The 23712-nt window shown below is 45.6% G+C and overlaps 2 protein-coding genes and 1 long non-coding RNA gene across 21 annotated transcripts; all 3 read left to right on the top strand.

Annotated features, from left to right (window-relative positions):
- Positions 1 to 1529: 1529 nt before the first annotated feature.
- Positions 1530 to 4111, top strand: LOC119349187 (putative receptor protein kinase ZmPK1). The gene has a single exon (XM_037617217.1). It carries the CDS (start codon positions 1582 to 1584, stop codon positions 3991 to 3993), a length of 2412 nt encoding a protein of 803 aa, XP_037473114.1. The 5' UTR covers positions 1530 to 1581; the 3' UTR covers positions 3994 to 4111.
- Positions 4112 to 7951: 3840 nt separating this feature from the next.
- Positions 7952 to 10201, top strand: LOC119349186. Its single transcript, XM_037617216.1, has 2 exons — positions 7952 to 8364; positions 8489 to 10201. The coding sequence occupies exon 2, from the start codon at positions 8505 to 8507 to the stop codon at positions 9834 to 9836; it is 1332 nt and encodes a 443-aa protein (XP_037473113.1). The 5' UTR covers positions 7952 to 8364; positions 8489 to 8504; the 3' UTR covers positions 9837 to 10201.
- Positions 10202 to 15367: 5166 nt separating this feature from the next.
- LOC119349185 lies at positions 15368 to 22693 on the top strand. 19 transcript variants are annotated; one of them, XR_005169277.1, is made up of 12 exons: positions 15369 to 16418; positions 16514 to 17825; positions 17952 to 18104; positions 18273 to 18440; positions 18567 to 18591; positions 18691 to 18793; positions 19304 to 19522; positions 20213 to 20323; positions 20606 to 20665; positions 21349 to 21425; positions 21819 to 21864; positions 22247 to 22693. It is a non-coding gene; the product is annotated as an uncharacterized LOC119349185 (long non-coding RNA). The 19 variants fall into 19 exon arrangements; XR_005169274.1 differs by having other exon boundaries at positions 20606 to 20806; XR_005169280.1 differs by lacking the exon at positions 21349 to 21425 and having other exon boundaries at positions 15373 to 16418; positions 16514 to 16629; positions 17448 to 17825.
- Positions 22694 to 23712: the final 1019 nt, after the last annotated feature.

Raw genomic sequence — 23712 nt, 5'->3', positions numbered from 1 at the left:
AGGAGGGCTGGTAGGAGGGACGGGTGCGTCGTTGCGTGCCCGTCGACAACACAGAGGTGCCGGGCGTGGCCGTAGGCCGCTCTTCCTCCTCCCCCTTTCGCCCGACCGACTGGGCAGTGGTCGCCGACGGTTCTGAGGTGGTTGGGCTCGTGGATCTTGTCCAAGGCGTGACCTTTGGGGCTTCTCGGGGTGGTCCGGTGGCGGGGCGGCGGCCCTGGCGGTGGGCAGCGGCCCTGGCGGTGGGAGTCGCGTTGGTCGTAGGCGGACTGCGCGACTCGGATGCGGGCGAGCAACCATGGCCGCTTGGGTGGCATGGCTGCAGGTGGTTGGCGGACTGGGGATGCGGCAGAAGGGTGGAGCACCACGGTTCATCACTTACCTGTCCGTGCACGGGTCGACGGTGGCGGCGTCTACGGACGTCGTATTCGTCCTTTTGCAGGCTCCGTCATGGTGGTCCCACTCCTCCCATCCTGCTCCGGGTGAAAACCTGATCTTTGAATCGGACGATGGCGACAGTCTGTGGTCGTGCCCTTCTTGGAGGCGTCGTTTTGGAGCCCTCGGTCTGACGTTGTCCGTTGCACTTCTTCCCGGATGATCTCTCATCTTGATGGTGGTCTCCATCGGCTACAAGCGGTTCTCTTTGCTCATTTTGTTGATACTTGATAGTCGTTGAGGTTGTGTGTCGATGCCCGGCATTCTTGTACCTTACCTTGGATTGTGTGTGACGTGCGTTTGTATCGGTTGCTTGATGTAATTGTTGGTGCTTTATATATAAAGCGGGGGAAACCCTTTTTTGTAAAACAGGGGAGGAACGAGTGAAAGTGGACGCGTGATGAAAAGATAAAGATGGGATGAAGCGGTGGGTGAGGGGATGTGGCCCAAAACCAGGGGCGCTGGATCCAACTGGATCGAGCGGCACGCGCGCGTCCGGCCCAAACGCTCGGCCGGCGCGCCGGTAGCAAATGTTTCCCATAGGTAAAACGTCCGGCCCGGGGGCTTTTGAGAGGAACATCTCAAAGAGAGCATTTTTTAACTTTTTCCTCCGTGTACGCCGTGTCCAGGAGGGCACGCATATCAGATTTTTAGCTTTATTCTAAATTTAATCCCCCTAATGATTACGTAAACTATAGGTTAGGTGTAGCGAATCTCGTAAGAAGGTGGTGAGATGATTCCCAGCCCAAGTGGCTGAAATTATAACTAAACTATAAAACAACAATAGGACGTGCGTGTGCGACCTGTGCATTGGGGCGTGCAGGCTCAACTTGCACTTGGATAGCCATACAAGTTGCCATGGGTATGATATGGTACTATGGTGCAGGGAGTGAGTCACAGGTCCATTATACTATTACACAGTATGAAACGAACGTAGCAGCAGTCTAGTCTCCGCTCCGCTGGCGTGTCTACACATATAGAGTTAGTTTAAGGAACACAAGTGGCCTGACGTAAAACAAATATACTAAATAGGAGTAGCTAGTACAACTACAGGTAGTATGAATGCATGCTTGATTGGTGATTGCTTGCTTCCCATGCGGACCAGCTAAAATACCTCACATCCATCACAGCATCCACACTTCATGCATCATGGCCACATTCGTTAGTCTTCTTCTTCTTCTTGGTCCGCTGCTGCGCTCCTGTGCAGCAGCATCGGCGGGAGTAGGACACACGATGGGCGCCGGGTCATCCCTGTCCGTGGAGGACCACGACCGGCCCTTCCTGGTGTCGCCGGACGCCACCTTCTCCTCCGGCTTCCTCCCAGCCGGGAAGAACGCCTTCTACTTCTCCGTCTGGTTCACCGCGGCCACGGACCGGACCGCCGTCTGGACGGCTAACCCCGGCGCCCCCGTGAACGGCCAGGTCTCCCGTGTATCCTTCAGCGCCGACGGCAAGCTGGCCCTCGCCGACGCCAACGGGACGACCGTGTGGGACAGCAAGAACGCCGGCAGCAAGCACTTCACCGTCTCCCTCCTCGACACCGGCAATCTCCTCGTCGCGGACCCCTCCTCCGGCCGTGCCGTGTGGCAGAGCTTCGACTGGCCCACGGACACCCTGCTCCCGTCGCAGCCGCTGACCAAGGACACGAAGCTCGTCGCCGGCTACTACTCCCTCTACTACGACAACGACAACGTGCTGCGGCTCTTGTATGACGGCCCGCAAATCGCCAGCATCTACTGGCCTGACCGGGATATAGGCGTGTTCGGGAGCGGCCGGACCAACTACAACAGCTCACGCATCGCCGTCCTCGACGACACCGGCGTGTTCCTCTCCAGCGACAACCTCCGAGTCGAGGCCTCCGACCTGGGCGCCGCCGGCGTCAAGCGGCGGCTAACCATCGAGCAGGACGGAAGCGTGAGGATGTACAGCCTGGACGCCGCCGGCGGATGGGCGGTCACGTGGGCTGCCGTGAAGCAGCCGTGCTCCGTCCACGGGCTGTGCGGCAAGAACGCCGTCTGCGAGTACCTGCCGTCCCCACGCTGCTCCTGCGTGCCGGGGTACGAGATGGTGGACCGCCGGGACTGGAGGAAGGGCTGCAACCCCACCTTCAGCCTCCCCGCCGCCACCGCCACCAACTGCAGCACGTCGGAAAAGCGGTTCACGTTCGTCAAGGTGGCCTCCACTGACTTCTACGGCTACGACATCGGGTACAACAGCTCCGTCACGTTCGAATACTGCGAGAGCATCTGCTTGAGCATGTGCTCCTGCGCCGCCTTCGCCTACAAGAAGGATGGCACCGGCCAGTGCTACCCGAAAGGGGTCCTCTTCAACGGTTACACGTCGTCCACCGCCCCCGGAAACATATATCTCAAGGTGCCCACCGACCTCAACGCCTCGGCACCGCCGCCGTCCATGGCCCTCGACTGCAGTCTTGATGGCTTTGATACGGCCATCGACCCGCCAACGTACGTCGACACGTATGGGGCACTAAGAAGCGGCCCCAACTTGTCCTACCTCTTCTGGTTCGCCGCGGTGCTGGGATTTCTCGAGCTACTCTTCGCCGCCACGGCATGGTGGTTCATGTCTGGCCAGGAGAGCATGCCCAGCTCGCTGGAGGCAGGCTACCGGCTGGTCATGGGGACCCAGTTCAGGAGGTTCACGTATCGAGAGCTCAAGAAAGTGACCGGGGACTTCAACGAGGTGCTCGGCCGCGGCGGCTCCGGCGTGGTGTACCGCGGCGTGCTTGACAAGACCACCGTGGTGGCGGTGAAGGAGCTGACAAACGTGCTGCAGGGCGAGGAGGAGTTCTGGGCGGAGATGACCGTGTTTGGGAGGATCAACCATATCAACCTGGTGAGGATCTGGGGGTTCTGCTCCGAGGGAAAGCACAAGCTGCTGGTATACGAGTACGTGGAGAACGGGTCGCTCGATAGGCACCTATTCAGCGAGGACAGCAGCAAGGCGCTGTCATGGAGAGAGCGGTTCAAGATCGCGTTGGGCGCGGCCAAGGGCCTAGCCTACCTCCACCATGAGTGTCTAGAGTGGGTCATCCACTGCGACGTCAAGCCGGAGAACATCCTACTCACTCGAGACCTCGACCCAAAGATCGCCGACTTCGGGCTATCCAAGCTGTCCGGGAGGAAAGCCGTCGGCGACGGCGTGCAACTCTCCCAGATGAGGGGGACGACGGGGTACATGGCACCCGAGTGGGTGCTGGGCCTGCCGATCGACGCCAAGGTCGACGTGTACAGCTATGGTATCGTGCTTCTGGAGATCTTGATGGGAAGCAGGATAACAGAACAGAGGACTGTGGACGGCAAGGAGCGGCTACAGATGAACCAGATCGTGCAGGCGCTGAAGCAGGTGCTGGCGAGCGGAGACATCATGTCATTGGTGGACAGCAAGCTGAACGGACAGTTCAACCCTCGACAGGCCATGGAAATGTTGAAGATCTCCTTGTCATGCGTGGAGGAGAGGAGCAGCAGGCCGGCCATGGACGACATCTTCAAGGCTCTTATCGCGTGCGATGACGAGGACGAACACCCTGCGTACTTGTCGTGACTTCGATTCCTTACTATATTAATTCGTTTATTTGAGTGAATGCTGAACAGAAAAGGTAGTGAGATGGTCAATATGGCTGTCTACATGCGTGATGTGAAAAGAAAAGATTAAAGTTAGACGTGCACTACTTGACTACAGTTGATGTATCGTTTGCACCTACCTATAGCACTACTAGTTGTTTTCTTTAGCTATTTTTCGCGAAGCAGAGACCAAGGGGAACGGTACGGAGTAGTATTTAATTTGACTAGGACGCACAAATGCTGCCTGTCCGTGTCACGCGAGCAATTGTTTTTGACGAGTCTCTCTTGGCAGGTGGTGGCACGGAGCAGACTCGATGGGGACGTTCTCTGCCTACAATGTAAACACGTACGGTGGGTGTAGGGATGAAAACGGAACGGAAACAGCTGAGTGATATTATATTTGTTTTCATATTTTTTTGCAAAAGCAGAAACAAATACAAAAACACCGAAAATGAAAACGAAAACAGATACTATCGGAAACAGACACGAGGCGAATACAGAGCGGACGTAAAAACAGAAATGGGCATTAGCGGATATTAAAGAGCCCTTGAATCATATAGGAATGCACACAAAAACAAAAGAATTAATGAATTGGTAACATGGCTAGAAAATAATATGAATATGTTAGTAACTTAGCAAAGTATTGTAGTAATATTGGACAATTGCATCTAGGGTCTAACTGAGTACGGGTGTGGTAGTAGAAGTTGGGATTCAAATGATCCATTATGCTCATTGTGTCATTGTGTGTTGTTTGATGGTTGGGCTACAAAGCAGCCATAAGCCTATAGTCAAAACAGAAATTTCATATTCATGAAAACGGAAAGTTCCGTTTCCATGTCTGTTCCACCGAAAAACACCGTTTCGTTTTTGTTTTCGTTTCCGTATAAAATATTTCATTTCCACTTCTGTTTTGCATATTTCCATTTTCGTTTTCATATTTCCTCTCCGTTTTCAATTTTTTTCCGGAAAAGCGGAAAGTTACCACTCCATTTTCATCCCTAGGTGGGTGTGAGTTAAGGCACAAGGCATGAAGAGCATGCTTCCTTGTACACGCCTTGGCTCTTTCGTGACCGCGATGTTGGACTTCTTTTCCCTTCTTTCTTTCAGTCAGAAGAAGACGCAATGTTGGACTTCTATATCCTTGATGATGTGACAAGCCGGTCACATATCTTCCCAACAAAACTCCTCTTCGCGTCATACCTTTTGGACCGGATTACAACTCTGCAGCCGAGTTGGCGCCACCACCGATAGCAGAGTCCCGATCGATCGATCAAGAAGAAGAGTTGTGACACGATCAGGGCGGCGGTTTGTAGCAGTCCGGTACTTGCAACACGGGCCGTACGTGCAAATATAATAAAGGTGGAAAAGATAACAGAAACAACCCTCACGCAAAAAGGCAGGCGCAGATATATAGTACTCCGATCGATCGATCGAACCGTCGATGGCACACGTCGCGAGCCGGGCGAACACGATGGAGGGGCTGCCGGACGAGGTGGTGGTCGAGATCCTGTTGCGCGTGCCGGACGTCCCGGACCTCTTCCGCTGCGCGGTGACGTGCAAGCGATGGCAGCGCATCATGGGCGACCCTTCGTTCCTCCTCCGCCGCTAGCCGGCGGCCGTGCACCGCCCGTCCTCGGATTCCTCGTCGAGCAAAGGCCCAATGGACGGACAGCAAGACGTACGTATATGCGTACGTGTGTGAGTGAAGTTAGCGGTGCACATTGTTGATTTCCTCCAAAACTGGGGTGAGGCGGATGATCACTTGTTGATTTTCATCAGGGTGTTGTAGTCAAGGCTGTCCCGTTGAAGATGATGGACTGGACGGCCTTCTTCATGTCACGCTTTGGCGGGTAGTAGTAGTAGCATCGAGCGACCTAAGATTGGGAGGAGCTATATTGGACCTTTTTTTTTTTGAAAAAAGCTATATGTTGGACTCTTTTTCACAAACATATGTTGGACTTCTTGTTGGGAAGAATTGTCGAGTTAGTTATTTTCGCGCCAAATTGCTATGAGTTGTGCAGTGCCTCGGAAGAGCTACGAAAGTCTTCAAGCTTTGTGTGTGAGAAATGCTTTGGGAAAATTTATATTTTGGTTTACCCAAGTTACAAAAGTTGACATCTAGTTGCGCAAATTTTTAGCCTGACATTTAGTCCCTTGTTTTCTAAAGCAATGCGTTTTATATATACCATTAAAAATGTTCGCGTTTATAAAAGTGTGCATGTGTTTCAAACAAAATGTTTGTGACATCTTTCAAAATAATTATCCAATGTAAAAAATGTTTTGTATCATAATAAAAACATGTTTCAATAATTTGAAAAAGGTGTAACTCGTATCATTTTTTTTTCAGAACAAGTATTTAAAAGACATGTATAAAAATGTTTTAGATGTATACAAAAATGTACAATGTGTATGACAAGATGTAGACATCAAAACATATATTTCAAAAAATCTAGATTGTGTATTTGAAAATATTAAATGTGTATAAAACAATAGCTCTGATGATAAGAAACATGTACATTGTGTATGAAAAATATAAACATGTGTTGAAAAATAAGAAAATAAGGGAAAGAATAATAGAAGAAAATCAAAGAAAGGACAAAAACCGAGACAGAAATAGAGGAAACCGAGGGAAAGAGGAAACGAGAAAGGAAAACCAAAGGAAAAAAATGAAAAAAATGAAGAAACACACAGTCAAAAAAAAATATGAAGAAACAGCAAAGAAAATAATGGTAATCGAAGAAAACCAAAGTCACATAGTTTGGTGTTGTGAGCTGAAGTAGACAATATAACAAGCTGAAACAAAAAGTGCATAGGTGATGTTTTTAAATTACTTTTGAATATTTGATCAACCAAATAAGCAAACAAACATTAAATAAAAGTAACTACGCAAAATAGATAACAAGTAAGAAATTCTCATGCTACAGCGCCAGAAATTTTGTATTTGAAATTTTTAATCTTGTATTTGAAAAATATTAATGAAGAACTTGAATAATGTTTAAAATATTTATAGAAAAAATATTGACCATGCCCTAAAAAAATGTCAAATTTGTATTGGAAATATTGTTAAAGGTGTATTAGAAAAATGTTCCTAATATATATACAAAAAGGTAGAATGAAAAATAAAAGAAACAAAGAAAAGCATAAAAATAAAAACCAAAAAAGAAACGAAATAAAGTATAGAAAAATGAAAATGGAAAATAAAACCAAAGAAACAACTTCGAAAAGAATGGAAAAACTAAAAAACCAAAGAAAAAAGAAAAGAAAAAAAAGAAAATACTGGGAGAAAACCGAATAAAACAGAAGAAAAATAAAGAAACCCAACTCTTCAAATGGTTCGCGCTCAGGTAGTATGACATGAAGTTGATGATGGCGTATTGACAAGCAACACTACAATCGAGTCCTTGCACAATCCTTTTTCTCTACCTTTTTCTTCCTTCGCGCGCAGATGCTAAAGTGCCCGACTGTTACTATAGGTCTCGACGCGAGAGACCCTTCGGTCTCGCTCAATACGAGACATAGCTTCCGTGCATCTCTCGACCCAAAATAGCGTTCGGAAGAAGAGTACACTACCCAAAACTGACTTTTTAGGGCTCGTTTGGTTTAGAGGAAACCAAAAGTTAGGCATAAGGAATAGTACATGATTTTGAAGATGACGCTTGTCATTTGAAGGATTTTCCTTGCTTCGTCCCTACACAAAAAGATGAGTTTTAAGTGAATGTATAGTCTTCCTGTACGGGTTTTCTATAAACCAAATGCATCTATAGAAAAATTTTATACTCTGAAATCCTTGTTCCTATGGTTTTCGAAAATCCTCCAATGAGGCCTTAGTGACGTCCCAGGATACTTGTGAAGGGCCCGAGGCCTCGAATTTAGTGGATGGGCCCGACCCCTCAAAACAAAAGCGGATGGGTCAAACGTCAGGAAAAGGGTCAAAATCCCTCATCCCAATCCCCGCGATGGACGCCGGCTCCCGTCCGGCGCCGCCGCACCCCACTTCCGGCGCTTGATCCCACACCCGCCGCCGCCCTCCCCATCGTCGTCCAGCCACTCGAGTTTGCGGCCAACGTCCCCAATCGACCGGCGCTTCCCGTCAAGCGCTGCCCGGTCGACGTCCAGCCGCCCCCTCGCCGCCCAGCCACTTTACCGCCGCTTCCATCCCCATCGACCGTCGCCCCTCGTCGTTCCAGGGCTAACCCTTCGACGTCCGGCAGCCCCCCTCACCGTCGAGCCACTCCAGCGCCGCCTCGCTCCCCATCGACCGGCGCAGGGCCTCCATCGTCTGCCGGATCTGCCTCACGGCCTCGTCCTCCTGTTTCCTCCCGGTCCAGCGCCTCCAAACAACCCAAAAAAGGTAGCAGCTTCCACACTTCTTCAGCGCGCACGATTAACCTGGGGATCGACTCGGGTTCTTGGTACCTCAGATCGAGACCTAATTATCCTGGGGTTGCTCACAATCGCACGTCCATCGCTCGCAGGTCCTACTGAAGATCGATGGAGACGCTGCCGGACGACGTCGTCGTGGAGATCCTGGTCCGCGTGACGGAGGTCGCAGCCCTATTCCGCTGCACCGCAACATGCAGGCGATGGCGCCTCCTCATAGCGGACCCGTCTTTCCTCCGCCGCCGCTGGCCGGAGGGCGTGAGCCTCCAGTCCTCCCTGCTCGGCTTCTTCGCCTTGCAACAGCCCCGTGAGGAACCAACAGAAGGGAGCTCTACGACGCCCATGCCGCTCTTCACCCCGGTGCCATGCTCCCCCCACCGCTTCCTCGCCATCCCTGATCAGCCTCGAGGCAGCCAGCCAGTGGTGCTTGCCTCGCGCGGTGGCCTTCTTGTTGTGCGCTTCGTGCCACTCGACGCCATCAGCATGTTCGAGAAAATCATGATCCTGGCTGTGTGCGATCCAATCGCCGGCACAAGCCGTCGGCTGCCTCCGTTGAAGTGCAGTAGGTCTTTCCGAATAGAAGGATGCACCCTTCTAACCGGTGCGGATTGTCGCCCGACCAAACGGCGAGGGGTGTCGCCGTCGGTCTACTCGTCCTTCAAAGTGTTAATCATCAGTTACGACGGACGGTACAATCTCCATGTGTTTGCGTCCAATGAGTTGGGCTGGAGGACGTCTAGAAACTGGTTTGAACCTGTTGAGTATGCCGGACGTGTGGTGCCCCAGCAGATCAACATCGTCGTGTGCCGAGGCATGGCACACTGGCTCTTCAAGTACTCGTCAAACTTCTACACACTCAACGTGTGCGCTAAGACCACGCGGATGTCTATAACAGAGCTCCCTGTCACACGGAACCAGCTCGGCTTCAAGTTTTCAAGTGCACTGCTTAATGTCACCAACGATGGAAGGCTATCGCTGCTTGGTTTATACAGGGACTGCAGCTGGCTGGAGATGTGGACACATGAAGGTGACAACAAGAGTGTAGATGGCATGGCAGACTGCTGGCACCAAACCAAGATGATTGAGCTAATACAACCCAAGCAGAGTACGGTCGACCTGGTGCAATGCGTGTGCGTGAGCGAGATGAGCGGTAAACTGCTCGTAAAGGACAATCAAGATTGCATGTACATTGTAGATCTCCAAACTGGGGCGATGGAGACTGTCACTGACTGGTTTTGCGGCATTGTCACGATGGCTGTCCCATTTGAGATGGATTGGCCGACCTTCTTCATGTCTCGCTTGGCGGGTGGTAGGATCAAGCGGAATAAACTGAGAGGAGCTATATCGAAAATTGCTTCCACTTTTTGCAAACCAATAGTTGTGGCAATTATCTTTGGGTTAATTGTTATGAGTTGGGATCATGAAGAGCTACAGGAATCTTAAGATCTGGTTGTGGCAGACTTAATGAAGATGCAAGTTAATTTGTCATGTGTACCTGCGCATTGGCTACGAGATTGATCATGGTGCAGCGTGAAGGCAAGGGACAGATGTTGCAAGGGTTGCCCTGCTAAATCAGACCAATAGGATACAACTGCGCAGAATAATTTGGTCTAGTGGTGTAGAATATGGCCTCTGTTTTATTCTCAGTTTTAACATGTGCCTGTTTAGACTTGGTGTGCTACTGCTAGCTGAACCTTTGATGTTCTGTTGAACAAATAGTAATGAGGTGCTGAGAACCAACATTGGACTCAATGGAGCTATTTTACAAATATTATCCCATGGATTTATTGGTGTAGTCGTTTGTATTATTATGAGAATCCCCATTATCAAAGAAGAAAACTTCACAGCTAATTGTGATCGTAATTGACATTTCATTTGCACAAGTTGCATTATCTCCTGGATTGCTGCTTAATTTGCTTTTTACGTTCTTTGCTATAATTAGAGATTAAGGTAAAACTTGTGGCAGATGACCAGAACACATGTATGCATTGAGCAAGCATTTCTTTAAACCTAAAATTAGATATTTTTGTGGAATTTATGTATGCAATCATCATATTCGATACCTCCTGAATTATGGTCTTGTGGGTCTGATTGTGTTGGTGGGATCAATACACGTGCCGGTGAATTACGCGGCCAGCACAACATGCAAATAAATAAGAGGAAGTGAGCATGAATATACAAGGGGACATCAAGTTAATATTGGAGTGAAGATGAATTATGTTATGATCCTGTCTGACATTCACCTGCACCTTGCTCTCTGTTTTCCCGTCGTGGAGCCCTAATCTTGCTTGCCAACTGAGCAAAGTTTCACAGCAGTTCTCTCTGATTAATTAGGTTCTTTTCCAGGAAATGCTTCAATTGGAGAAACTGGCATATTTTATTCAGAAGATTTTTAGATGTCATTGGTTGCAGGATATCTTGTTTAACCACTCCTTAGGATCTGGTAATGATCAGCCTAAATTGTTTTAGACAACTTGAACCCACATGTCAGTGCCCAGGTAGCGTGCCACCCATTTTTTCTATTTGGACCGGTTCAGTATTGTTCACTCAGGTTGGCTTGTATACCTTCTTTCTTAGGGTTGGAAAGCATTTTATTCAATCAAAATGTTCGACGGGCCTACTAGATAGCCATATGTGCCTTCCAAAATCTATAATAGCTGCTGCTTCAGACAAATTATGACCTTCAACATTACAATATAGCTTCTCATGGATGATATGCACTGAGGTAAAATCCTCCATCTTCTGAATTCCCTTGATGATTACTCCTGATTTTCCCAGATGGACACCTTGGATATGCTTAACTGGAGCTGCACAACCAGTAGATATAACAAGCCGCTGGCAACAAATATCTGCAGCCAAAGATAGAGCTTCACTGCACATCGTCGATTCCAGGATTTCCGGATCAATCATATCAGCTATACATACCGCCAAGCTCCAAGATATGCATCAGTTTCATCTTCATAGATCGCCCTATTGGACCCCTGTCTCCATGTCTTCCCACAGCTGCATCAACATGTATTTTGACTGATCCCCGGCTTGGGGCACACCATTTTCTTTCGGCTGGAGAAGGTTTCTATTAAGTCATACACCATGTAGCATTGTATAAATGAGAAAGTGGAATGGCATGGTGACACTGACATAGTTTTGGATTGTATGGAGTGAGCGAGGCTGCATTCTTCTGACGGTGGCGACTACTTCCATGTCTTTCATCTCCCCGCTGGTGCTGCCTTCTGCTCAAGACGTTTCATCCTTGGTGTTTCAGGCCATGCCTCATTCCTTTTCTTTTGCCTGTAACTTTTTTTTGCTTGTAAGCTGTTGCAACACCTTGTATCTTTGCCGTTCTCTCATCTTTTTTCTTTTCTCTGTAAGTGGCTCTTGTTCTAATCCTGGCCTGTTGATGGCTTTTCAATTTCACTTCTGGACAAGATTTATTCCCTACACGCAGACTGGCTCCACACTTAGACGATTGAGCTAAACCGACCCCAACAAGGTTGGATCATCCTGGCGCAATGCATCTGCATGGGTGAGATGGGCGGCGCATTGCTCCTCAATGACAACCAAGGCTGTGTGCACATTATTGATCCCCAAACAGGGGCAATGGAGATGATTCAAAGCTGGTTTCGTGGTGTTGTTGTCGGAGCTATCCCGTTTGAGATCGACTGGTCGGCCTTCTTCATGTATCGCTTGGTGGGCAGTAGCATTGAGAGGACTAAATTTGGAGGAGCTATACTGGACTCTTTTTGGGAGGAATTGCTCGGGCGATTACTTTTGGGTTAGTTGTACTGCATGTGCCTCGTAAGAGCTACAAAAGTGTTAAGTTTTGTGTGTGACAGATGTTCTTACTTTTGAGCGTGAAGTGTGGCAAACTTGATGGACACGCAAATTAATTAAGATCATGGACACTGGCTACGGCTTCTTCATCGGATCAAGATGATGAAATTGCAGTGTGCAGCTTAATTTGTGCTTGAGGTGCAGAATGTCGTTCTCTCTGGGTTCTTTGAAGCTGCCCGTTTTGACATGTTCTTGTTTAGACATGGTGTGCTAGTTGAGCAAATGAATGGTGTTGTCTGTATTCTGTGAATTTCAATTATCTATAAAAAGGAAAGTTTCCAGTTAATTGTGATCAAAATTGACATGTTTGAACCTATAACACTATCTTGTTTTTTAATTCATCCATACTTCTCGATAAAACAACGCTCGGTGAAACAGAGGATTATGTTGACCCTATCTCATACACGAGCTGGTTGTAAATGAGTTGCTATGTAGGTACACCCCAGCTAAAAAATGTAGGTACTCCCCGACTAAAGTTAGTTGGCAGCGTCACAAAATGGTGTCCTTCCTTTTCCCTATGATGGAAGCCATGAATAGGTTGAACCAGCGGCGATGACATGAATCTTGATCCAATGCTACAAAAGATAGGGATATAACATTGATGCAAATAAATATCAATGGACTGAAATTAATAAACTACTCCCTCCGTCCCATAATATAAAAACGTTTTTGACACTACACTAGATCAGAATTTTGTAGGATGAAGTGTGTCGAAATTGTTCAGATGAAATTATATATGTGCAGTAACACATGCAGCAGCAGAGTGTGCATGAAGTAGTTCAAAGAACATCTAACATGATACAAGAATGGGGTAAGGTAGACTTAGATTGTTTCAGATTTCAGTTGAAGTGTTTTTATATTGCATTCGCTCCACCATTTACTTACTCAAATTTCTTTTATTTGCTGGGTCACAACTCACAAATCCCTGAAGAAAAACTCAAACCTTAAGAAAAGATCGAATGCAACATCCTCTGTTCTCTCTTCACATTCGTCTCCTTTGGGGTGCTATCATGTGATGTTCGCCCCTCAGGTCCATCTCTATTCACCCTGAGCCATGCACTCCATTATAGGCTGAAAATCCACCAACTAACCGATTGTTTCCCCTTTGCATGGACCAACCGAATATTTCCATCCTTCATAGAAGGTCATCCAGCTAATTAATATGGCATACATGAGAAGAAGCCTTCACCTAAATGTGAAGAGCTAGTGCTAGCCATGGTTTTGCATTTAAGTTTCAGAACTGTTTAGTCCATAGGCAAAATCACCTATTTTTCATTGAATTTTTGTGATTTTTGTTTTCACTAATTTCAGCCAAAACTTCCAGCAAAATTTGTTTGGGATATGAAAATTTTAAAAATAATTTGAGAAGTATTTGAATTTGCATGTACTACTGTAATTGCCAAAACAGCTTGGCTTGAAGTTAGACAATTATTTTAGTACCGAAATCAAGATTGTGTGTACATTGTAGATCTCCAACCTGGGGCGATGGAGACTGTCACCGACTGGTTTTGCGGCATTGTCACGATGCTAACCCATTACAGATGGATTGGCCGACCTTTTTCATGTCTCGCTTGGCGGGCGGTAGGATCAAGCGGAATAAACTGAGAGGAGCTACATCAAAATTTGCTGACTCGTTTTTGGGACCAATAGTTGTGTTAGTTATCTTGGGGCAATTGCTATGAGTTGGGCTTAGGAAGAGCTAAATAAATCTTCTGATATGCGTGTGGCACAGACTTACTTAATGAAGATGCAAGTTAGTTTATTATGTGTACCTGAGTATCAGCTACTGCATTGGTCATGGTGCAGCATCAAGGCAACGAACAAATGTTGCAAGGGTTGCCCTGCTAAATCAGTTCAAGAGGATAAAACTGCACACCATGTGCAAAATAATTTGGTCTTGGGGTGCAGAATGTTGCCTCTGTGTTTCATTGCCAGTTTTAACTTGCTAGCTGAACCTTTGATGTTCTGTTGAACAAGTAGTAATTAGGTGCTGAATTGTCGTTGTTATTACTGGAATCTCCATTTTGGCTGAGATGTACTAGCATACTCCTTTAGAGCAAGTACAATAGGAGTATATGATATCGTGTAGTGAGCTGGCTCTATAACTTGTAATTGACTACTATTAAGTGCAGGTGGGTGAAAGAGATAAAGCTGAACTTTAATTATTCCGAGTCACACAGTATGGATACCCGATTATAAATACCACAGGGCCGAAGAACCATACCATACACAAGCTAAGACATGGCCTTACAATGTACTCGTCGTATATATCAAAATCTTTTAACGCTCATCTCAATTCTCAATACATTGGCAGTTAGGTTTGGGATACATCTGGAATTTGTGTGCCAGCGGTTTCATCCCATTCGGTAAGCAAAAAATAGTGCAAGACCCTCTATGGTTCGTTGGACTCGATGTGATCCATATCTCCACACTTTTGAGGCTCGAGTTTGCACATTGCTCAAACATGTATTTCTGACCCCGGTACACTTGCATTATACTAGTACACAACACAAGAACAGGGACGGCCGATGAACATATATGCTACGTATAAATCTAATTCATAAATCAATCAATACAAGTGTTTTTATCTGTAGATTTGATCAACAATACTATGCGCATAATTAGTCCCTGTCGGTGCACGTTTTCGGGCCGAGCGAACTCTGAAACGAGCTACCGGCTGCCAAACATGGGGCCACGAACGATCCCAACAAAAGTTTACTCATTTCCTACGTGCTGTCTCTTCCTGTTCGGCTCATGACTAGCTGCCATAGGAACTAAACGACGACACTTCTGACAGGCTATTAGCAGAAGTTGGTAATTTGCACCTCTAAGCAAGCTCGAGCCTGCTCTGTGCCGGGACGGCAAGATGGGCCTATTCGCGACGCCCATTTAAACATAAAAGAAGCCTAGCCGACTCTCCTCCTCGGAGCTCCCCCAAATCAGGATGTTCCTGGCCGTTCAGTCGCGTTGAATCTGGTCAACCGAGCAGCCAGGTCCGTCGGATCCTTACCGCTGATTTCACCTCACGGTTGATTTTTGAGGTCCATGACTGGTGGGCTCGGGGTCCCTTTTGATTGGCTAGGTGAAACTTTACTGGGTGAAACTGCCCTTTCCCCACTCGCCTCGTGCGCCTCGCTCATTTGCTAGCACGCTTCGGCCCCCACAGCGACACCTAGCTCTCTTTCCCCTCGACCCCCACAGCGCAGCACATCACCACTCCCTCCTCCCTCATCAGCCGCCGCCGGATCTTCTCGCTGGGGTGGAAGAGTAGGGGATCCGGCCGGATCCGAGGCGTGCGGGCCTGGTGGCGGGCATCTTTGGCAGCGGCAGCGGCGGGCCTGGTGGCGGGCATCTTTGGCAGCGGTGGTGGCGGGCCTGGTGGCGGTCATCTTTGGCAGCGGCATCGACGGGCATCTCTGGCAAAAGGCGATGGCGGGGATGCTCGATTCACCATGGACCGGTCCCTGCAGGAGAGAGAAAGAAAGAGAGGAGGGAGAAAGCGAGAGGAAAGAGGAGAGGGAGGTGCGACGGCGGGCGGGAGAGGGTCTCTGGCCGGGGCGAGACATTCACGTCTCTCCTCCTCTCCTGCTCTCGACCACCACCGTGGCCCTCCTTCTCCCCTTCAATTCCCTGTCTCCTCTTCTCTGGAGTTACCTGAGTGGTCAACACCGAGAAAGATGGGGAAGACAGAGCCAACGAGGAAGACAGCTTGACTCTGCCGCCAATGCTAACCGGCCTATTCCGTCGGGCGCCGTCATGGGAGGAGACGAACCATCGAGGAGCAGCACGGGAGGAGATAAAGATAAGCCGCCGGACTCCCTGTTCACTTCTGGTTGCATCTTGCCCGTGAGCTCCTTCTTCTTACAGCCCGCTTGGCCCTTTTCTTGCCATGTTTTGGGTGATGCAGCGTATCAAGCAGGGCGATGGCGAGGATCAGATGCGGTAGCAGCTGAAGGAGTCATGGAGAGGGGGCGAGAGTGAGCAGCGACTGTCGGCCAGGAAGGAAGAGGCTGGGGCGAGGACCGGAGGAGGAGGTGCTCATGGTGGAGCATAGGAGGACGGAGGCGGAGTGCTGCTGGAACGGCTGTGGGACTAGGCGAAAGGTGCAGAGGGCCACAATGAGGCAGACGACAGTGGATGGAAACAATAGGTGTTGGCGGATGCTCCGAGACCATGAAGAGCCTATTCAATGGTGTATGCCCTCCTTGTTCGTTTTAGTGGGGGTTCCATCTCCAGATTGGTGTGATGCAATTCTGAATTGTTTTGCGTGCGTGTATTGTGTGATGCAGATGAGAAGGATGACATGGAGACGGAGGATTCCGACATGGTACCTCCCGCAATCGCGCAGTTGGAGAGCATGCATGAGTTTGGTATACTATGTATTCTATTAATATTGCTCTGAAAGGTTAGGATGCATTGGGTTGCGGCCTGAACTATGTATCTATGGATATTATTACACTTTCAGCATGCTATTTCTTATTTTTAAGACTTCAATTTTTGTGAATTGTGACTGAACTATGATACTTTAGATTGCATGCTCAACTATGTGTAGGGTCATTACCGCTTTCTCCCCGGATTGTATTGTCCTTGCCATGTTATCCCCTAAATGCTAACTCTTGCCATGTTATTCCCTAAATCATTACTCATTTCTTCCTTGCTCTGCTTATGCATCATGTATTTAGTACCAAAAAATGAGGTATGCTTCCTTACATTAAACAGTCTTTCCTTATCAGTATATATGGAAGTATATGGGACGTCTTCCATAGAATACTTGTTTCTGTACTATATACTCGATGAAAATAATATCCTTGCATGCGAACATGGCATGGCTGATTAGTAGTTGCACTACATTCCTGAAGCTTCTTTGAACTATTGGGAGACATGAGAAATTTGTTGCACAGAAGTAAGTGGTTCTTGTTTCCATTTCCAACAAAACCAAGGCTAAAAGTTGCTACTTTTGTAGTACTCCTGTATACAACAATTAGTGTTCAGCTAGACTGTCAATCTTACAGTTTATTACTAACCGCTGCCTCTGTACGCTTATGTCCGGCGCTGGTGGAAAAGCACCTGGGGCTGGGAGGAAAGCAAAGTTGTAGCTATCATGCATTATGCATGTAGGCAATTAGAATTTACGAAAACAAATAGAAATTGTGATTCTAATCGGATTCATTGTATTACATGATCTTTTGCATATCAGACTCTCTTTGCTGACATCTGGTGAAGTTGTGGTCCAGGAGAAGCATGAAGATTTTATAGCTCTAGCTTTTCCCTTCCGATAGTTATGCTCCACCTTGAGCACGCCGGCGGCGAAGCACACTGCGAGGCCCGGAGCAACTCAGTCAAAGCACCTCCGTACAGGAGGAACCCCGCGGCCAGCGCAGCCAACAACGGTGATGGTACAAGAGCTCGGCCTTGATGGGCCACGCGCTGAGGGTCACGTCCGCGCTGGAGGGCAGCAACGAGCACATGGCGCGGTACGAGGAGATGCGCTGGGAGAAGGTTCATGGCTCCGCCTAGCACCATGTGTGCGGCGGCGTGGACAGACGACCACGGGCAGATTTTGGGGAGCGGCACGAGCATCAAGCAATGGCTGATGCCAAGGTGAGCTCCCCTCGGCTCCCCTCGGCTCCTCTCTCTCTCTCTCTCTCTCACCATCACACAATAATCTCCTCGTGAGCTTGGTATTTATGCATCTCCATATATCATTGATGTTCTTATGATTTGCAGGCATGTCAAGATCAAGGATATTTAAACTTGTTTCTTCTATTGATGAAAGATTTCAAGATGAATTTCTGGGCAAAGATACTTGATGTTAATTGTCCCAAAGATGGAACGATTTGCTCCACGGAAATTATCTCCTTAGTTGCATTCCATTTACAGGTAAAGTGAGATTGTTACCTCTGTTTGATTTTCTATTCAAACTTCACGATTGGAAGCTATTGTATGGAATTTTTCATTAGAGGGTCCAGGCCCGGACTTAATACTTAATTACTTTTTGTTTGAACAAAAAAAAGAGTGCACTTATGAATTGTAAAATGTGGAGTGCAGACCCAACATCCTCCAGTATTACCTGATTTGGTGCTGATTTACATCTTCCTGTTCATGCTCAATTGCTCATGGCCTTGCTATGGTTGCACCATGGTCCGTGGGGAACAGGAACAAATACCTTTGCTACAACCGAGGTCTTGACAGACAAATTAGGGAGAGATAGGTTCGGTGAGTCATTTTACCCTCTGTTTATCCCTCTCAGATTAGCGGAGAAGAAGGACCTTTTTTTAATTTCCTTTTGATTTCCGCTCTTGTTTGACAGGAATGAAAATCTTTTTTTTCGTAATTTTGCAGGGGTTGTTATGCTCTATCCCTCAAGGTAATTTGGCTAGGCAGCAGCTTACTCCTCTCTTGTTTTTTTTAAGTTTTGATCCTGGTATCGAAATTATATCTGGTTGATGGTATGAAGTTTAGACAGGTACCATCTGCATTTTGTGAAGATTGCCATCATCTAGATTTTATTGCGACATGATGCTTTTTTTACAAGGAATTTGGTGTTTCAGAAGCATCACTGGAAGTTGGTATGCTAATATCTCAATTTGCAAGATAAAAGGACCACTACTTCTTACCTTCCAGTAATTTTAATATTATAGGAATGTAAGCATGTACTAAGTAGAAAAGATGGTTGAATTCAGTGCCCCTGCATTTACACGACTAGGTGTTATTGTTTTTTTGTTTCCTTTGATGCGCTAAGTACAAATTGGAGCTTGTTGGGTACAAAATGTTTCCACGACTATTTAGGATCAGAATTATTGTCATGTGTTGTCCAGATATTGCTCTAAGAGGTTCCTAGAATTAGTTTAGGATCAGAGTAATTGTCATGTTGTCTATATATTACTCTGAAGAATCCAAACGAGCTTTTCAGGTTGTTTGGTTATAATTTTTGCCCCCCAGAGGTCAGCTTTGGCCAGTTTCTTGCTAGAATATTATCATAAGGCTTGATTAATTTTGAACATACCTTTGTCATTTCACTCTTATGTTATTTTAATAGTTATTTGACATGCTGTACACTAATTCTTTTATTTTTCCAGGGAGAAGTAGAAGTTGAGGGGAAGCTACTGCATGTTGGAAAATCAGTTGGTGTTGTCTATGTTGGTTTCAGGAAGAAAAGTACTATCAAATTGATGGCTCGGGCACGTCATACAAAGTACCTTGCTGTATCTAGCAGATTGCGAGGATTCCCTTCTGTTGTAAGATAAAAACCTGGTTATATGTTGCATCTCAAAATCAAGATGTTGATTCGAGAAGAGGTAAGAGCTGTCGGCATGGCATGGTGTGCGACCTTGTCCTAGAGCATGCACTTTATCAGTATAAAGTAGTGGGTATCAATGTTTTCTCATACATATGATTCTGGAGGAGCAGGAAATGGTAGACTTAAATTCAGTTAGATAAATAGGTGTACCGCCACTATTTAGGTAATCTCTTGTATTTTTTTGCCAGGTTCATGCTATATACATTGTGTATATACGCATAAAGTACACCCACATAAACTATAGTTCGTAGTATCAGCGGCAAACAAAGGCGCAACTAAGTAGTAGCATGTCCCTATTATAAATGGGTAGAAAAATAAGAGCTTATCAAAAGAACAGTATCTCTGTTACATGATAAGCACTCCACTATCATGCAAATAGTATGATCCAAATTAACCAGTTTCAGAAAATCATCTGGCTAATTGAAAAAGAAAAAAGAGATCCAAACCATCTATTTGGTAGTTGCAGTTATTAAATTTTTATAGTTGCGGTTACTAAATCATCTAGCTAACTGAAAAAGAAAAAACTGGACTTGGAGTTTTTCTGAAATTTGTTTATAGTTGCGGTTATTAAATTTTTAATGCAATCTTATAATGTTATGTACTCTTAATTTTCCAGAATGCTTTCAAAGATGTGAGAGTGCAACTTCATATAATTTGATGTTAACTGTACATGTACTTTTTTTTCCAGCCCTAACAGATAAATGGAAGCATCTATTGCCCCCTCGAACACTTGACATAGGCACATTCAAAATAGATTATCTCTTATGACTCATGATCAGTCAGCTCTTGGAAAGCTGAGGTGAGTTTAGAACATTCCATAACCAATGATTTTGTAGGTTGGTGGATTACACCACACATGGCTATTAGATTATAAATTACTCAAGTAGTAGTTCAACGAGGTCACTAGAAATATGTTCTGATCAGGTAGAGATAGGAACCAACATTATGCTTATTCCTTTGCCTGCCATTTTAGTTTGATAGATGAAATGTCACGCATTCTTCCATGCCTATCTAGATCACTAATGTAGCTAATTTTGTGTTCTCATAATGATTCTCAAATTTAGTATCTTTTCCATTTCAGGCACCATTTCTAAATTGTTTAGCATCCACGAATTTGGCGATCGTGATATTTCTTGCCTAGGTGACCTGCTCCCAGTCATTCTTCCCTCCCCTATGATCTCTCTCTATGAAGTTTCAAATTTGTTTTGGTCAAATTTGATATGAATCTTTGGTAAAACAATCAACAGAAATCTGACAATATTGCTGACAAGAACGAACAAATGTGAGTAATGGCTTTTGTCCCGGAGATTGGTTCACGTTAGTTATTCTATATTTGAAATAGTATACATGTAGTTTGCAACTATCAGTGGTGATAATGATGGGTAGTAATAGTACATCTATTTAAATTTATATTCTGAACATTTCTAGCAGAAATCAAGTCCTTACTTTGTAAGGTAAAATCACTCTGGTTAAGCACCAACTATGGTTAAAGTTTTGTCTCTTTTGTGTGTTATGCATGATTGATCTGATTTTGCTGGTCGGGTAAGAAATTCAAGTAATACGACTATTGCAATGCATCTTACTACATGTTTGTATTTATTTACATTGATATTTTCTTACTGCTTGCCTGTCCTTTCTCCTCTCCCTGCACCCTACTTGTGTGTTCTTGCTCTTGCTTGTTGCATGCGCAGGTTAGTTTCTTCTTGTGCTGTCCTGTGTCCTGTGTCCGCCCTCGCATCATTCGCATTAGTATGCACGCTGTTCATTCGCATGGAACATGTTTGATAAAATGTCTGTGCGATGACCCATCCATTTTTTCCTCAGTTCATTTGCCTGCTGCTCGATTTTGGTGTTCCTCTGGATAGCCTGCTTTCCTGGCTTGTTTCCGCTTCTTAGCTCTGGTAATGCACTGTTACTTTGCTTCTTTGTTTGCTTCTCAGATGAGGAGACCAATGTGCCAGTAAGAAAGAAAATAAGCAGTTTGATGTAGTAAAAAAGGACGGTACTGAATAGCCATGTTTCTGTACAAATAGGCAGGTTGATGTAGTAAAAAAGAATGGTACTAAAGAGCCATGTTTCTGTGCAAACTGGATTAGAAATGCGGCTGCTCTGCTGTCCTATAACTAAAGATCTTTTGCATGGACTTTCCGTTGGACCACAGCAGGGCCTGTTAATTGCATCCTTTTATACGATTCATGTTTTCTGCACATTGTAATGGATTGATGAAAGGATCCGATGTATGTGTGCACTGTTATTCTTGTGTTCTAACACTTCTGCCTAAATTTGTTTGGCAGGTTGGACGATTTGCTGTGTTCCTGCATTTCTTTGCTGCTGCTCAAGGTTTGCTCTTCTTCTCCCCTGCATGCCATTGTTTCTAGCTACAAATATGTTTATCTTTCTATGTGGGCTGTTGTGTTAGTTCATTTACTGATCATCTTATCTTTGTCATGTTCCCGTTATTTGGGTGGTCTACCTTTGGCTGTGAATGTACGTATATTATTGTCATGTTCCACTTATCCCTGCATCCCTGAACAATGCTAGCAAACTAATGTCCCTTTGCCTATGTAATGGTGTTATAGACTACCACTTGTTTTGTCAGGCTTACTAACTGATTTGTTTTTACATTATCATGAATATGCTTTAGGCATGCCTCTTCTCTGTTTCGGTGACCCTTTGCTAGTCTCTTCATTTTCTGATTATACTCATGTTTTCCTGTATGTAGATGTGATTGTAAATGGCATTAAGAATTAATAGATCCGACTCGAGGAGGGCATGGTTGATGTATGCAACCATGGGAGTGTCAGCTTAGTCTGGTCGCCATCACCAGAGTGATGTGAAACAAGGTGTTCAGGGAACTCTTTTGAAAGACATGTGTTTACAGAACACATGTTTCATCGTCTTTATTTTTTTCACCAGTTATTGAACAGATCTTATGAAGCTTGATTGATAGTGTTTCAACTCAGATGAAGTGGTCTGGACGATCAGGTTTTGCAGATCCTGGAGATCGTTATACCTTTTGTACAATGCACTGTTCTGGATTCAAATTGACTGAGAGTGTTGCATCCCTTTGTATTGTGTTGCTGAACCTCACTAAGTTTCTCAATGTCCAAGTCTTTTTGTTCTTAGAAAAACTCTTTTGTTGCATCCACATTAACCATATGTATTTACACGTGATTAGCGTTTCAAATTTTCTTACTTTACTATGCTTTTCATCTCAGGTCTTCCAAGACCTAAATCATCAGAAACCCATCCTTAACTGCTAAAAAATACATCCTTAACTGGTCTATACATCTTACATAAATATGGTTTTTTAACCTCAGATTTCTCAGTGTGATAACCATATTTTTATCTAAAAAAATGCTTCCTTAACTACTCTATACATATTATACAAATATGATTTTTTAAACTCAGATTTCTCATCTTTACAAACACATTTTTGATATTGCATGATTTAACACATGGGCTTTCTACTACCAATATCGAATATATCCTTGCTAAATGTAACTATTTTCATCGACAACATGGCTTTAGCGGGTCTCTGCGCCATTTGGCGCAACGGGTCAACTAGTATACAAAAGTGTAATGCATCTGGGGCATCCTGTAAATTTCTTTAGTGAGTATACTGTATTTGTCGAACAACGTAAAATCAGCAACACATGCATCTTTTTTTTAGGAAAAGAGTGATACAAATCACTCAGGTGACACAATACAGCCATCACTTAGAGAATCTCTAACCGCTTGGAAGAGTTTCAGAGTCTCCTTTATATCACCGAATATAATAGGAAAACACGCTGATCTGCTCATCTTGTCAGGGAAAAGCTCATTTGCCAACGAGGCGCAGTCCAAGTCGATTGTCACACGCCCCTTGAAAATGCTCGACAGCGTCCCGATGCCTTCGAGCACTGCCTGCGCCTCTGTTTCCTCTGATCCATTCTCATCCTTGGTAAAGTCCATCTTATTATATAGAAATGAAGAGAAATAAATAAGCTTTAGTTAATGTAATAAATATACTCATTGTCATTTCTAAAATTCCAACATTGGAGAAAATAACATTTTTTGTCCTCCATGCCTATGGGAGTAACGCTTTGGTACCGTAACTCGAGAAACTCTACAGTACAGTTCGTATACATGAAAATACGTTGTATCTACGGTCCAAACTACAGACCCCTTGACAGTCGCTCGCTTTGG

The sequence above is a fragment of the Triticum dicoccoides genome, chromosome 1B (genome assembly GCF_002162155.2).
Source record: "Triticum dicoccoides isolate Atlit2015 ecotype Zavitan chromosome 1B, WEW_v2.0, whole genome shotgun sequence".
Classification (NCBI taxonomy): domain Eukaryota; kingdom Viridiplantae; phylum Streptophyta; class Magnoliopsida; order Poales; family Poaceae; genus Triticum; species Triticum dicoccoides.
Note: the sequence above shows the minus strand (reverse complement) of the source record. Positions and strands in the feature narration are given on the sequence as shown.